This window comes from Nicotiana tabacum, chromosome 19, assembly GCF_000715075.1.
Source record: "Nicotiana tabacum cultivar K326 chromosome 19, ASM71507v2, whole genome shotgun sequence".
Classification (NCBI taxonomy): domain Eukaryota; kingdom Viridiplantae; phylum Streptophyta; class Magnoliopsida; order Solanales; family Solanaceae; genus Nicotiana; species Nicotiana tabacum.
The window spans coordinates 73,499,738-73,513,292 of NC_134098.1; the positions used below are offsets into that span (position 1 = coordinate 73,499,738).

At 34.7% G+C, this 13,555-nt stretch overlaps 2 protein-coding genes across 2 annotated transcripts; one reads left to right on the forward strand and one right to left on the reverse strand.

The window, feature by feature from the left end:
* Positions 1-763: 763 nt before the first annotated feature.
* LOC107825903 (cytochrome b5 domain-containing protein RLF-like) lies at positions 764-7,377 on the forward strand. The gene is made up of 6 exons (XM_016652822.2): positions 764-976; positions 1,809-1,893; positions 2,028-2,412; positions 3,915-4,049; positions 6,285-6,335; positions 7,051-7,377. The coding sequence occupies exons 2-6, from the start codon at positions 1,861-1,863 to the stop codon at positions 7,125-7,127; spliced, it is 681 nt and encodes a 226-aa protein (XP_016508308.1). The 5' UTR covers positions 764-976; positions 1,809-1,860; the 3' UTR covers positions 7,128-7,377.
* A 949-nt stretch (positions 7,378-8,326) lies between these two features.
* On the reverse strand, positions 8,327-11,081 carry LOC107825902 (protein TEEBE). Its single transcript, XM_016652821.2, has 3 exons — positions 10,880-11,081; positions 9,625-10,125; positions 8,327-9,054 (listed from the first exon to the last, which is right to left on the reverse strand). Exons 1-3 carry the CDS (start codon positions 10,959-10,961, stop codon positions 8,534-8,536), a joined length of 1,104 nt encoding a protein of 367 aa, XP_016508307.1. The 5' UTR covers positions 10,962-11,081; the 3' UTR covers positions 8,327-8,533.
* Positions 11,082-13,555: the final 2,474 nt, after the last annotated feature.

Genomic DNA, 13,555 nt, shown 5'->3' on the forward strand with positions numbered 1-13,555 from the left:
ATAGATGAGTACACAACGACATGCTTTGAATGCAAATATTCTCTGTAACGGCCGCTCATTGAATGCTAGCTAATTTTTCCTATAACGTCTGCTCATTGAATGCTATCCGATGTCAAACCTTTGAACTTCTATCGCCGACTATGTTCCCTTCGGAATCCGTCTGATACCGGTCACACATGTTGCATCCGGTATTAGTTGTTTCCCTACTCATCTTTTGCCTATCTTCGGTTCCACTTGTCACTTTACCAATCGACCACCTGTTACCAACCAATCTTATCCCATACACAATAAATTGTTACTACTATAATATAAAAATTGAATGTCATGTGGTTGAGGTATAAGTGTAGCATTTCAGAAATTCTAAAATCAAGTCTTAGTTATAATTTAAGTTACAGTAATCACCTTCAAGTTTGATCAATAAGTCTATCAATCATTTTTTCTTGTTGACTATAGCAAACATTTGATGATTTAGTCAAAGTGCACATAAACTTATTGTGACATCGTTATCACAAAAAAGTTAACATAGATCGCGGAAATGAACATAGTCTTTTACATTTTGAATGAAAAAGAATGATCAATTAGAAATTTCCTGTGTATTATTTTAAAATCTCAACATGTAAAAGTAAAAATCTCTTGTAAAAAGACAACAAAATCAAGAGAAAAAAGAAGAAGTAAATGGGGTAGTTTGTTATGTTTGAAGTAGCTAGGGGTTACAGTGTCAATTTACCAAAATAAAACCAAGATGCTGTAGTTGGTGGCACTCCTATTCATGCACATGGTACCATACTAATTGCAGGCAGAATAAGTAATCAGAAAATGGAGAAGAAATTCAAGAATGTGGCGTAACTAGTCCGTCCATCATCTTTGAACGAACATTGTGTCATTGTAGCAGTTAAGAGGCGACAAAAAAAGAAGAAGATCAGCTCCCAGAAGCAGCAAGAAGAGAAAAACAACACATCAAAATCACCAGAGAAAGGTAAATTTTAACACCCTCTGCACAGCATAATTTTAATACAATATAGTGAAAATTTTGAACTATGTTTAGTTTCTGAATTATCTGAGAATTTGTAAGTTGATTTGATAATTTGTTTTTGAAGAGTTGTGGCAATTATCTGACACATGTGTTGGGTTCTTTCCAAAAAAGTCCCTAACTTTGTGACCATTTTAGAATTAACTTGATTCATAGTTAATTGCTTGATTAATTGGTGAAAATTTGACCCTTTTACTGATTATTGGTAATTGGGATGAGCATGTGTTTTTTGATGGATTTAAGCTAATGTGATTACTGTGGTTCTTTGATTTCATGATATTATGACTGCTGTAGATTTTCTTGAACTTGATTGAAAGTTTAACTGCTTGATTGATTGATTGATGGAGAGTTGACTCTTTTCTAGGTTACCTGTGTTTGGGATGAACTTAATGATTTTGGGAAACATCCGCTAAATGTGATTACTCTCGGTGCTTTAAATTCATGATATTAGGACTGTTGTAGAGTTTCCTTCAAGTTGGTTGAAAGTTTACTGCTTTGATCGGTGAAAATTTTTACCTTTTTCTTCATTACTTGTGCATGGTTGAGCCAGTTTTTATTAAAAGCTCTCGCTTTTCCGCTTAAAGCTAGGCACCACAGTCTTTAAATACAAATTCTAATGTCAGCTATATGGAGCACTCATATCACCCTACTGGACAATTGAACACTACTTCAATACTGTGCCTTTTAAATACAAATTAACAATTTAGAAAAATGATGAGCGCGGAAAAGGAAGAGGAACTGACTTTTGTTATCATTGTTAACTTTTTTATTTCACCAGATTCCTTGAAGAGGACCTTTTTGGTTGGTGTCATTCCACAACTGAGCTTGCAATGGCTAATGATGATGATTTCACGTTCTGTCAGGTAAGTGAGATAATAAGTAATACGACCATGTCATGAAGGACATGTGAGACATTCATGCTTGAAGATCAAATCGTTTTATCTTGTTAAATTCCTCTTTTATCAGTTGAACCTGAAAGAGCAATTGGGCTTTTTAGGTTGGTGGACCTGATAACGTAGACGCACTGAAGTTCGCTCAAGATATTAGTGAAATTAGAATAAAAGATGAGCCCTCAAATGATGCTGGTATTAGTCAAAATAGTGATGCACCATGGGTAGGTACATTGGGCAGCAATGCTACCACAAAGAAGGAGGGAACAGTTGGTTCGTTGTCTTTCAATGTTATAGACACATCTCCAGGCAAGCAAGTGAACGGAACTTCTGGTCAAGTAGCATCAAGAGTTAGTGGATCTTCAGTCACAGTTTCTAAGGAACAGATAAAGCCTGGTAGGAAGCCTGCAGCTCGAGCCAAGGTTCCCTTTGAAAAGGGTTATAGCCAGATGGACTGGCTTAAGCTTACAAGAACACATCCCGACCTTGCAGGTAAGAATCTATTGGTGTAAATCATGGGCTCTTATTCTGAAATATGTCATTCTTCTAATCATATTTTGATAAGGATAGAAAAGAAACAGGGTAAAATGCATTTCCAAGTTCGCCTTTTTTGGCTTTATTTCGGCGAGCTTTATACAGGTTGTAGTTCAATAGACGTATAAGTATAGTAATAGTACTTCATATGTGGAATGCTTTCTAGAATAACAAAGAAGATGTATTACTTGTTTGCATTATTCTATGTCAGGTAAAAAAATGTGATTTTGTTGCTATGCCTAGATACATATGTAGTTTCTTTTGCTAATGAAAGTAGTTAATACATCAACTAGACTTGGCTCGTTTAATCCATTAGGTAGCACAAGATAAGGAGCGAATATGTGAGTGTCTGTCTAACGCTGGATATTGTGTCCTTTCTTAGCTTGAGCGGTAACAGAGCCTAACAATCCTGTCCAATAATGGACCAGAAAACTTGTTGATGCACTTCGTCCTTGTTAGTTCATTTACCAGGCTTCACATGCGATGTTGCGTAACTTTTGAAAAGGAGGATTGGAACCCCTAACTTCATGAGCTTTTCTTGGGCTCTGATACCAAGGCTGGTTGGAAATCCTACAAGCCATTTGAGGAATAACAAACCTTTGATGCAAAAGACATCCGATGAACGAAAGAACTACTTCAGAAGGTCATGTGATATCAATCAATCGATCGATCTATTGTTCCTTTATTCTAAGCTTGTTGGGGCAAGATATGTTAATATTCTAAACCTATGCCACTTTAGTTTGGGCTCATTTCGTTCCAATACTAAATAGTTTGTCTTTAGGGTTAATTAAGTGCCCCCTAAACATAGAAGTCCTCTAAACGGTCCTGTGATATGAAAATTTTACTCCGTGTACAAACTCTAGACAAGTACCTATTGTGTGTAGGATGAGGTTCCATGGTGCCTGATACTTGTAGATGATATTGTGTTAATACACGTTACTGTTTTATTATAAAAGATAATGCATATTACTGCTTTGTTACAAGTGAAGTTGATCCTGTGTCATTTGAGTGTCTAAGCCTCAAATCTGGAACAGGCTTTAGTGGGAAATGGGAAGTAGCTACTACTCACCAACATGGAATTGTAAAACCTTGCAATATTGCAGCTTGCTCTGCAGTTAACTTTCATTTTGCATGTCCTTTGAAATCAATCTTCAGATGCCTTGATGCACTAAACCAAGGTTAAAAGTTTATCGTACTCATAACTAGGGCTGGTCTACTATACATCTAAAAATTTCTCTTTCCTATAACAGAAGTTGAGTAAACAAATGAAGGGAGCATGCAAATCCTTGTTGTTTTACAGTAATTTTCTATCCTATGTGATATGAAATGAGAAAACTTCTTTGAGACCTAAAGTCTGACATATTGTAAGTGCATAATTGTCGGTCACTTGGTTGGCTTCCTCCTGTAGAACTTCTCTTTCTTGTGCTTCTTATTCCAGTCCTCATGCATCTATTGTTCAGGATTGAAAGGACAGTCCAATAGGAAACTTATATCAATAAATGAAGTCAAGCAACACCAAAATGAAGATGCAATGTGGACTGTTCTTAAAGGCCATGTCTACAATATAACACCATACATGAAGTTTCACCCAGGAGGTACGGATCAAATCTTTGCTTTGCTTTGCTCTATCTCATTAATCAGTTATGGAAATCATTTCTCGTCCCATCTTGGCTTTCTACTGTACCATGTTGTGCCAGATGCATTTCAATCTCAATAGTTCTTTCCTCCTCAAAGATACTCGGTGTTTCAGTTAAGAGTGTGAGCTTGCCAGCTTGTCAACTTGATACAATTTGACATTTTCTTTTTGCTTCTGAGACTTTAACTAGTTATTAGCTGAGCCTTGCTAGTGAGCTACATCATTCATTGCTTGAAATTCATTCTCCCTGACTATACATGAAGAGTTTCCCTGGGGGTGGGATTACGAGGTGGGCCATACATGCCGAAGAAGTTGGTGAACTGTTATGTTTTTGCAACTTGATGTGAGGCTCACATTGCCCTGAGTGTACTGAATATTTAAATATTACATGTGGTATAATGCCATAGAAACTTTGCGCCATTTATATAACTTATAAGTGTGTTGACCTTGTCTCTTAAAGAGTTTTTCATTTTTACCGGAAACTTTAGTATGCCCGGGCATTAACTTTTGTGGTAACCTCGAATTTCTCATGTTAGTCTCCCTTAACTTTTATGTTCTCTTTCTTTTACCAATGTTCTTGTGATCTAACTGACCTTTTAAGGAAATGTGTATGAAGTGTATTTATTATAGTTCCTTAGTATAATATGAGAACCAGAAATTATGAGTAACAAAATTTAGAAGGTTTCTCAAGAACAACGACGGGAGATGGTTGAGAACTATTCCTTGTATGTATTTTTTGGAGAGCCTGGTAAGTGAGGAACCAAAGATGTTTTAGACAAAAATTTTGTTTTATCTTTTGTAAAGATACAATGCTTACGATACATAAGTTTGTGGTGCAGTATTGCTTTTGTAAATAACACTAACAATGTATTGGATTTCATTGAGTCCACGGACAGACAGGGCAAATAGCCCAGAGAAGGCTTTTGTAGTTCCACATAGCATCAAATTGGTGCTGGAATTGTGAATAAAACTTCTTATTTTGCCCCAAAATAATAAATTTCAAAGGGAAGGTTTTTGAAGATATAATCTCTGGTCCATGTATATCATCATGTGAGACTTGACTGTGAGGGTGGCTTCCCCTATTCCCTGCTTTTATGAAGAGGATATGGAAGGGATGGGGTGGTGGAGGGTGGCATGAGGTTTATGGACCTAACTTTTTATACGGTAAATGTTGCTCTTAGTAAGCAGTAACTCATAGAATTTCCATACTAGATGTATGTTTCGTTAAAGGCAGCCCAAGGAAGCCAGCATATTTACCCCATCTGAAAAAGTATACATCCTCTGCCACCTTCCTCAATACCCAAGTGTGTTTAGCTATGCTTTACCTTGGGAATCCCTTCTGAAAACATTATCAGGGTACAACTGGGATAATCTTTTCTGACCTATTGTTTCCTGATTTCCATGTGCTCTTAATTCGGAAGTCATTGCCTGTTAACGTGTTCTGAATTTTTTTTCCTATTGTGGGATTTATCTGGGACTGGGGGGGATTCTGGACTTTGGAGGCTCAAGTGGCCGGTGCATTAAGCTCTCGCTATTCGCGGGATCCGGGGAAGGGCCGGACCACAAGGCTCAAGCAAGCCTCTTAAATAGAATTCCTTTTAAAGCCTGGGAATTAGACTTTTTTTAAGCTGGAATCCTCATTATTCTTTGTAGTTCAACTCCTATTTGTGTATAGCGAAAAAGGAATTTTTATGGATTTGGTGATATGCCAGACTGCTGGTAGAGATTCCGGAATGGTCAAGAACTTGAAACTCTTTTTAAGTCAATAGTTCTTTTATACTATTTGACATGACAGTTCTTTTAATTTCCTTTAGTATTTTGACCTATTTGTGCAAGTGATAACTGATAAACTGTCATGGAAGTAAAAGATGGAAATGTCAAAGTAGCTGTTGCTGAAGTGGTACAACTGTGAGATCAACTGACTACATTTTCACTTTCAAATTTTCAACGATACTTTGGCAGAAGCATACATACTAAGTTCATTATTCCTTCCCGCTTTCTTATAATTTGTTTTCACTCTAAGATACTTATCTATCCACTGCACTGTTGTTTTTGTCTCATTCCTCGCAATTTCTGCATGTTTTGCTATTCAACTTGTCATGCATTCAATAGATTCCTTTAGCAATAACCAAGAAAGATATTAAGTTATGAATTTTATTTACTTGGACTAGTTTGCTTACCTTCTCTTTTTCAGGTGTTGACATGCTGATGAAGGCCGTTGGAAAGGATTGCACGGCATTGTTTAGTATCCTCTGCTAGCTCTTGCTATTTTCGTAGTTGGTAAAACTCATATAGCCGTACTAGATTCAACTAAAGTTTAACGGGGTCTCCATATTGAATCTGTTAAAGATTACTAATTGTCGGATTGGCTATACACAAAGTACATGAAAAGTGGATCCTCTTCTGCCATTGCTGATGGAGCTCCTCTTCCATCAGCAATACTAACATCAGGCTTTATGTGTACCATTTGTACATTATTCTGCATCTGCTTAAGTTATCCTGACCCTCCTCGCCCTGCCCTGATTCCCCTCCTCCCTGCCTCAACACACACACACACAGAGAGAGAGGATGGTCAATGGTCTAGTGGTTGAAGCATGGGAGTAACCACCTTCAGATTCCAGGTTTGAATCATAGTTACAACTATTGGTGTGAGCCCATGTGGTCCAACTTTAGTCGGTATGATTAACTTGGTGACCTATGCTTGTGGGTTGGATAGACTGCCTGGTGGATTAGTTGAGATGCTCGGAAAAAGTGATTAGCAATTGTGATGGGATGATATTTGACGTAAAATTATGAGCCTTTTCAAAGGCAATAAGGATATACTTTCTTAAATGGATCTGATGAATGGCAGGGCAAAGAACTCTCTATTGGTAAGAGTTTGCAACACTAAGTATTCCTTGCTTAGAGTCTGAATTTTCCTTTGTTTCATCAAAACTTGCATTCTTTAACACTTTGTTCAGACAAATACCATGCCTGGGTTAATGCTGAATTTCTATTGGAGAAGTGTCTTGTGGGCATTTTGGATGATAGCAAATGAAGAATCCTTTTCTCATGAGCTCTCTTTTATGGCAGAGATCTCTCCATTGTATCAGACGAAGCATTGTCACTACAAGCAGATGACTTGAACAGAAGACATTCGCTTCTTTTGTGGAAAAGTCTATAAGCCATAGTACATTGGACTAACCATTCTATAGAAAAGGAGTTTGATTCTCTATAAGTTGTATGACAAAGGGACTATTTGAATCTCTTTTTTATTAATCTTATAATAAGAAATTAATAGAGTAAAAGTTGTCTCCTCCCATTGAACACCTGCACGTGTTTCTCTCTTATCTTTGTTTGCATTTTCTTTGGAGAAGTCATAATTATCTGTTGTTATATTCATTACTTGGCTGATGGTGCACTATTTTTAATTGCTTGTCTGAATGAAATGTTTGGTTTTTTTAGCAATAAGCAAATTGAGAATGTAGGTGAACTTAAACTTGTTTTAAAGAGTTATGTCAACTTTACACCTTGGATAGTTGTTTCTGTCTTTTTGGGTGCAATTTAAGAGAACAAAACAGTATATTTTCAAGCATATTAAGCTTAGAGAAAAGGCTGTTTCTTCTTTTGAGGAAGGCCATAAACCAGAAACACTGTTTAGGGGTATGCATTGAAGAGGGTAAGATTCTAATGTATTTTTGAGTATTGCCCTATTGAAATACGTCCCCTGTCCAAATTTGTTTATAATTCTTACCTTATTATATGAGGTTCAACTTAGACCAATTTTTGATTAAATTGGATACACTCTAAATCAAAGCATTTTCTAAAAGAGAATTTAAATATTTAGAGATACATGCAGAGAGTAACTGTAAAATTGTAATATAGACGAAAGAATACACTTAAATTTTAGTCAATATCACGTAGTTTGATTCTCACGACCCCGAATTCAGCAGGTAATTTATCAATCAAAATTGAAAACTTACAAAGTGTTGCAAATTGTTCATATAGAGAAGAAAACTAGACATTTGAAGTAGTAGCACAAGTTTTGGACCTGTAAAAAGATTTTTTTAAAAAGTAGCCAAAGAAATGAGACAGAACCCGTATAACAAAAAAATCCAACCAAGTGGCTAAAGTAATTGGATTGGTAGTGTAATTTATATTTCCTCCTTCAAGAAACATGAAAAGTTTGAAATATACTAGTACAATTTTATATATTACTACTTGACTATCTAGGAATCAGGATCAAAGAGCACATAGTAAAGGAGAGGAAGTTCAACTAGATCCACACTTCTTTGAAAGCAATAGTCTCACGGCAGGCATCTAAATCATAGTTTTAAGCAATCACATAGGTAAAATACAGCAATTGCCTCATAGTGGTAGCTTTGATAAGTATGAAGTGACATTGCAAAAAAAAAAAAAAAAAAAAAAACTCTATTGACCATTACAAAAGCTCTGAGTGTACTTCTAAGCAACAGGGGTCACCTTAACTTCATCCACAACAGGGCCACAAAGAGCTCCATAGTCATTGATCTTTGTGTGGTAAAAAGAGCTGTAGAAAGTAATTCTTGTCCTGTCTGCAATAGCTGTGAACTTAAAACTAACAGTTTTAAAGCTGCCTTTTCCTTGTGACTTGAAGGGGACTTTGAATGTTTCTTTAGCAGCGAATGCTTCAACCATCATATCGCCATGGCAACCGTTCTTTGCATCACCAACAGTGAACGCAAAGGTGTACACCTTCTTAGGGACTGTCCTAATGATTTGTGCAATGGCACTTTCTCTACCTGCAAGCAGTTCCATTGCAGCTCGGCCAAACGGGACATTAAAATGAGCTGAATCCAAGAATTTCACTGCTTTGAGTGACTCAATGATCCAGCCTGGAAGTGGGGATGTCAAATCTTCCTGTTTGGGAGGGAGAAGGACTCCGTGCGAAGAGTTTATCAAGAGGTGAGGTCCTTCTTCAAAACCAGGATTTTTGACCAAGTTCACTGCAGGACGCCAAAGAGCAAAATCAAGAAAACAAAATTTCACATACTTGCACCCCAACAAAATTCTTCATATATTGGATAAATGGTTATATATAAATGTATCATTTTACTAGCCATAACAACAAAAACATTTAAGGCAGATGAATGACATGGAGAACATATTAGTGAAAAGAAACGTCCAACATATTAAAAAGTTTATAACTTTGTATAGAATACTATCCTATTCACAGGTTCAGCAAGCAATGATATCAAAAGAAATAATTGAGATGATAACATAACATATATTAAACTTTAAAGAAACAATTGAAATATATCAATCAATCAAATATAACTCAATACTGAACTAGTTGGGTTAGCTACACGAGTCCTCTATATCCATTTCGCTTTTTTGGCCATCTCCTTCCAAAGAAATTTAAAATATCTAAGAACAGATACCCATTTGATAGGAATTCTTCATATACCTTTGAAGTACTAGATCCACTAATAAGACATCTTTAACATTACCTTTGATCAAATAATGACAATCACAGAAAAAACAGATAAAAACATAAATAAAGTTCGAAAACATACCTCGGGTTGGGCGAGGAGGGAAAAGTTCTTTGATAGCAACAGCATCCAAGAGTGGACCACAAGCTGGATCCTCTTGAACTCCAGGATTATGAAAGATAACTTTAACTACATTAGAAGTAGCATAGAAACCCCAAGCATAAGTATCACCGCCATTGCTGCTATAAAGGGTCTGCAAAGGAAGGTCCCCGGTTTGAGGAGGCACCGACACCCTCAAGACCTCATCTTGAGCACAGGTTCTTGATGCCCCAAATGTGAGTGCATACAAAGAGCCTTTCTTTACTGGAATTGTTTGAGAAATTGAGGCATCATTCCCTAGCCTCACGGCATGGACGCCATGGGCGACAGGGAAGTACATTCCACCGGGCTGTGGACCGCCGGAGATGTACTCCACAAAGCCGTTGATTTCCCATTTGGGCAAAGCATATTTGCCTACGAGTACTGTTTTTTTCTTGAGGTCTTTTGGCTTTGGCTGCTCTTCAAAATTCCCATTTGGAAGTAGTCCTGAAAACAGAATATTCCCTTCAATTCATTAACTTTAACCTAACCACCCAAGAAAATGTTCTATACACAAAATCCCTGCTCTCCTAAGCAAAGGTACAACCCTTTCCCAGAGGCGGGTGTAATGTAGTTCCAACGAGTTCAACTCCAAGTATTTTTAGGCGAAGCATTAATATATATGTGAAAATTCACCATAATTTTAACATACAAAGTTATGAATCCAAACTTGCAAAAATGCTATGGATCCAATGGTGAGAACATAAATATTGAACCCATGAAATTCAAATACTGAATGCGTCTCTACCTTCCGCTACACCATTGAAAAGGAACAAACCCCATCAACCAAACAAGCGTAACATACTAACATGCTAGTATATAAAGTACAGATACTGACAAAATGTTCTTTAAACAAACAACAGGAGCAGCCCATAAAACAGGGATATTGTGTGAATCCAAAGTAAATGTTTTTTACAAAGTGAACCCTCCTCTCTAACTATTGTACACACACTAAAGTCTAAACAGAACTGAGTAGCATTTCATAGCTAAACATTCTTTAACACATAAGAGCATTATATAAAGTTAACAGTCAATAACCAGTGGAGTAGCTGGAAGGTGGAACTTCTTGGTAGGAAATAGTTCCAAGATTGCATTTTTATACTAAAATAAGTTAAAAAAAAATGACCATATTAAGTAATGGGAAGTAAATTATAGCTTAAATTAGCATATTATAAGCTTTAATCTTTGAGGTTTGTATTACCTTCAAGAGGAGGAGCTGGGCGAACGGCAGAGACAGTGAAGAGCAAGGAGAAAAGAAGCAAGACTGAAACCTTCACCACCATATTTACAGAAAGAAGTAGTAGATGTAAGAAGAAAGAAGAAGGAAGGAAGAGGGTATATAAAAGGGTTTAAGGAATAAGGACTAGTGTTCTTCACTTGTCCCTATGTTCCATTTATGTCACTGTCGGTCTTGTTTCAAAATCAATGACCTTATTATCTGTAATTGAAAATTTTGGGCCTAACTTTTAACTTCAAAATTTTCGTTTTATTATCACAAGTCTTAAAGTATTTTTGATGTGTGTTTATATCCAATTAAATTACATGATGAATTGAAATATATAATAGTACCATCCAAAGGATAAAGAAAGAGATAAAGGGTTGTGGGTGTCAGAGGAATTCAAAATTTAAAATTTATTAATTATTGTGGCGACCTCAAATTATTCTTATTTTTATAATGATTACAACTGAATAATAAATAAATATTTAATAGGATATCTTTTATTTAGTATGTATACGTAAACATATAACCAAAACATAGTGATCCGCCCCAAGAGACAGAGAAATGAGGGAGCCATTCAAGGCACTGATAATTTTGACCGAATGTCGAAAGACAGGTCCCTCTGCTTTAGAAACTTTGAACACTTTTTCTCCGTAATCCATGCAATTAAACATAAACTAATCACATTTGCATTATTCAATTTTTTGGAGCACTGCAGTTTGAGGCGCGGGAGTAGAATCAAATCTAGCAATGCAGTACTTTTTCTCAGTGCAATTAGCAAGAGAAATTAATTTTTCATTAACAAAATATTAGGACTGTCAACAGAAGGTCATCTAAAAGCTCCTATGTTTAGATCAGTGGATAATACGTTGTTTCTACTCATTGTACGTCAATCATTGTTCCTTAAGTAAACTAATTAAGTCAATCATAAATCTAATAAATATCCTGAGATTACTCACAAATTTAATTTAATAATTACAGGAAACATACAGCTCATACTGATAGAGTCAAATTGTTTGTTTCTTTTTCACGCACATATGAAAATATGATACTATTTTCAGCGGTGCAAGTGCATGTCCGCGTGAGGTTGCTTATTGCTTATGGACTGTTCTCAATCTCAAATTATGTTACGTGGAAACCGGGAGAATAAATGGTGGTTATTGATGTTGACGGTTAGAAAATTGAATAAAGAAGCGTCATAAAATCTTTACTTTAAGCAGGCGAATTGGATTTGGACGTAATTTGAGTGTAATTACGTAGTTTTATCTCTTTATATGGTAATTAATTGCTTGATCAGCATAAAATTTGGTGTAATTAGAAAGGTGTAGTTACACTCTCCAATTCTCAGGAGATGTGAGAATTTGTGGTAATTACACTTGTAATTACAAGGTTATTTTTAAATTTCTTTCTTTTTCCTTTTTGTTTTTATTTTTATTTATTTTCATTATAACTTTTTATTTCCATTGTTTTAATTTCTTTTTATTTTATTTTTACTTTTTAATTTAATTTTTAATTTTTAAAATATATTTTCTTTGTACATTATTTATCTTTTTTTTCCTACCTTTACTTCTTATGATTCCATGTAATTGTCGTATATTTTATTTCTTATTTGTTTTATTTTCTTTATTTAGCGTAACTGCATTATTATTCTAGTTTTGAAACTACACATCCTAATTTAGAAATAATGAGTTATTAACAAACTTGGTATATAATGAGTGATGTCATTAAAGTTGAATTTCGTTGTTGAATGAGGTTATAAACTTATTACGTTTCCTAATCTTAAGTTGTATGAGAACTTATTTTAATATGTTGGAATTTGACATATGTTAAAGTATTTTTTGGGGAAAAATTTTGAAATTGTGTTATATTTATGGTTCTAATTTACTTGTTTTAGTAATATTGACTTGTTATTTCGTATTGCATGCTGTTCATTTTTTAAGTTAGAATTGATAGATTAGTTTTGTCAAACATTTGCATAATGTTATGACATTATATTTATATATATTAATTTATTTTATTAAACATGCATTCCATGATATTCTTACAAAATATATGTTTTAAATTTTTATAATTAATTGAACTAAATATTATTAATTTAGAAAATATATATCAATTATTTTCACAATATTAATTATAAATATATGATTACTAATTAGTGTATATTCAAGAAAAAAATATGCATCTTAAATTCCAAATCTAATATCAGTTATACTTATAAGAAATCACTTATAGGTATATATTTATTATATCAACTTTTAAGTTTTGATAATTACTTCATTTAAAATTTATTCTAACTGAGTAATTACACTCGTGCAATCAAATAGTACGCTTGTAATTACACTGTAATTACTTTATGACAAACAAATATGTCGTCGTAATTACTAGGTTGTGTAATTACTAGGCTGCAATTACTACCCAAGTAATTACACCAATTTCAATTAACGGGTAACTTTCCAAACAGACCCTTGAATATTCTATCTGTTGTTATTATTATTCTTAAAATGTTTCGGATTTATGTGACATGTTTTTCTTTTTTGATTTTACAAAAATTAATACAATTGTATGTGTAATTTCTTTTTTAAACTTTTAGATTTATCTTTAATAATAAAAGATCACAAGATTCTAGCAGTACTTATAGAATGTTATATGTTTGTGTAA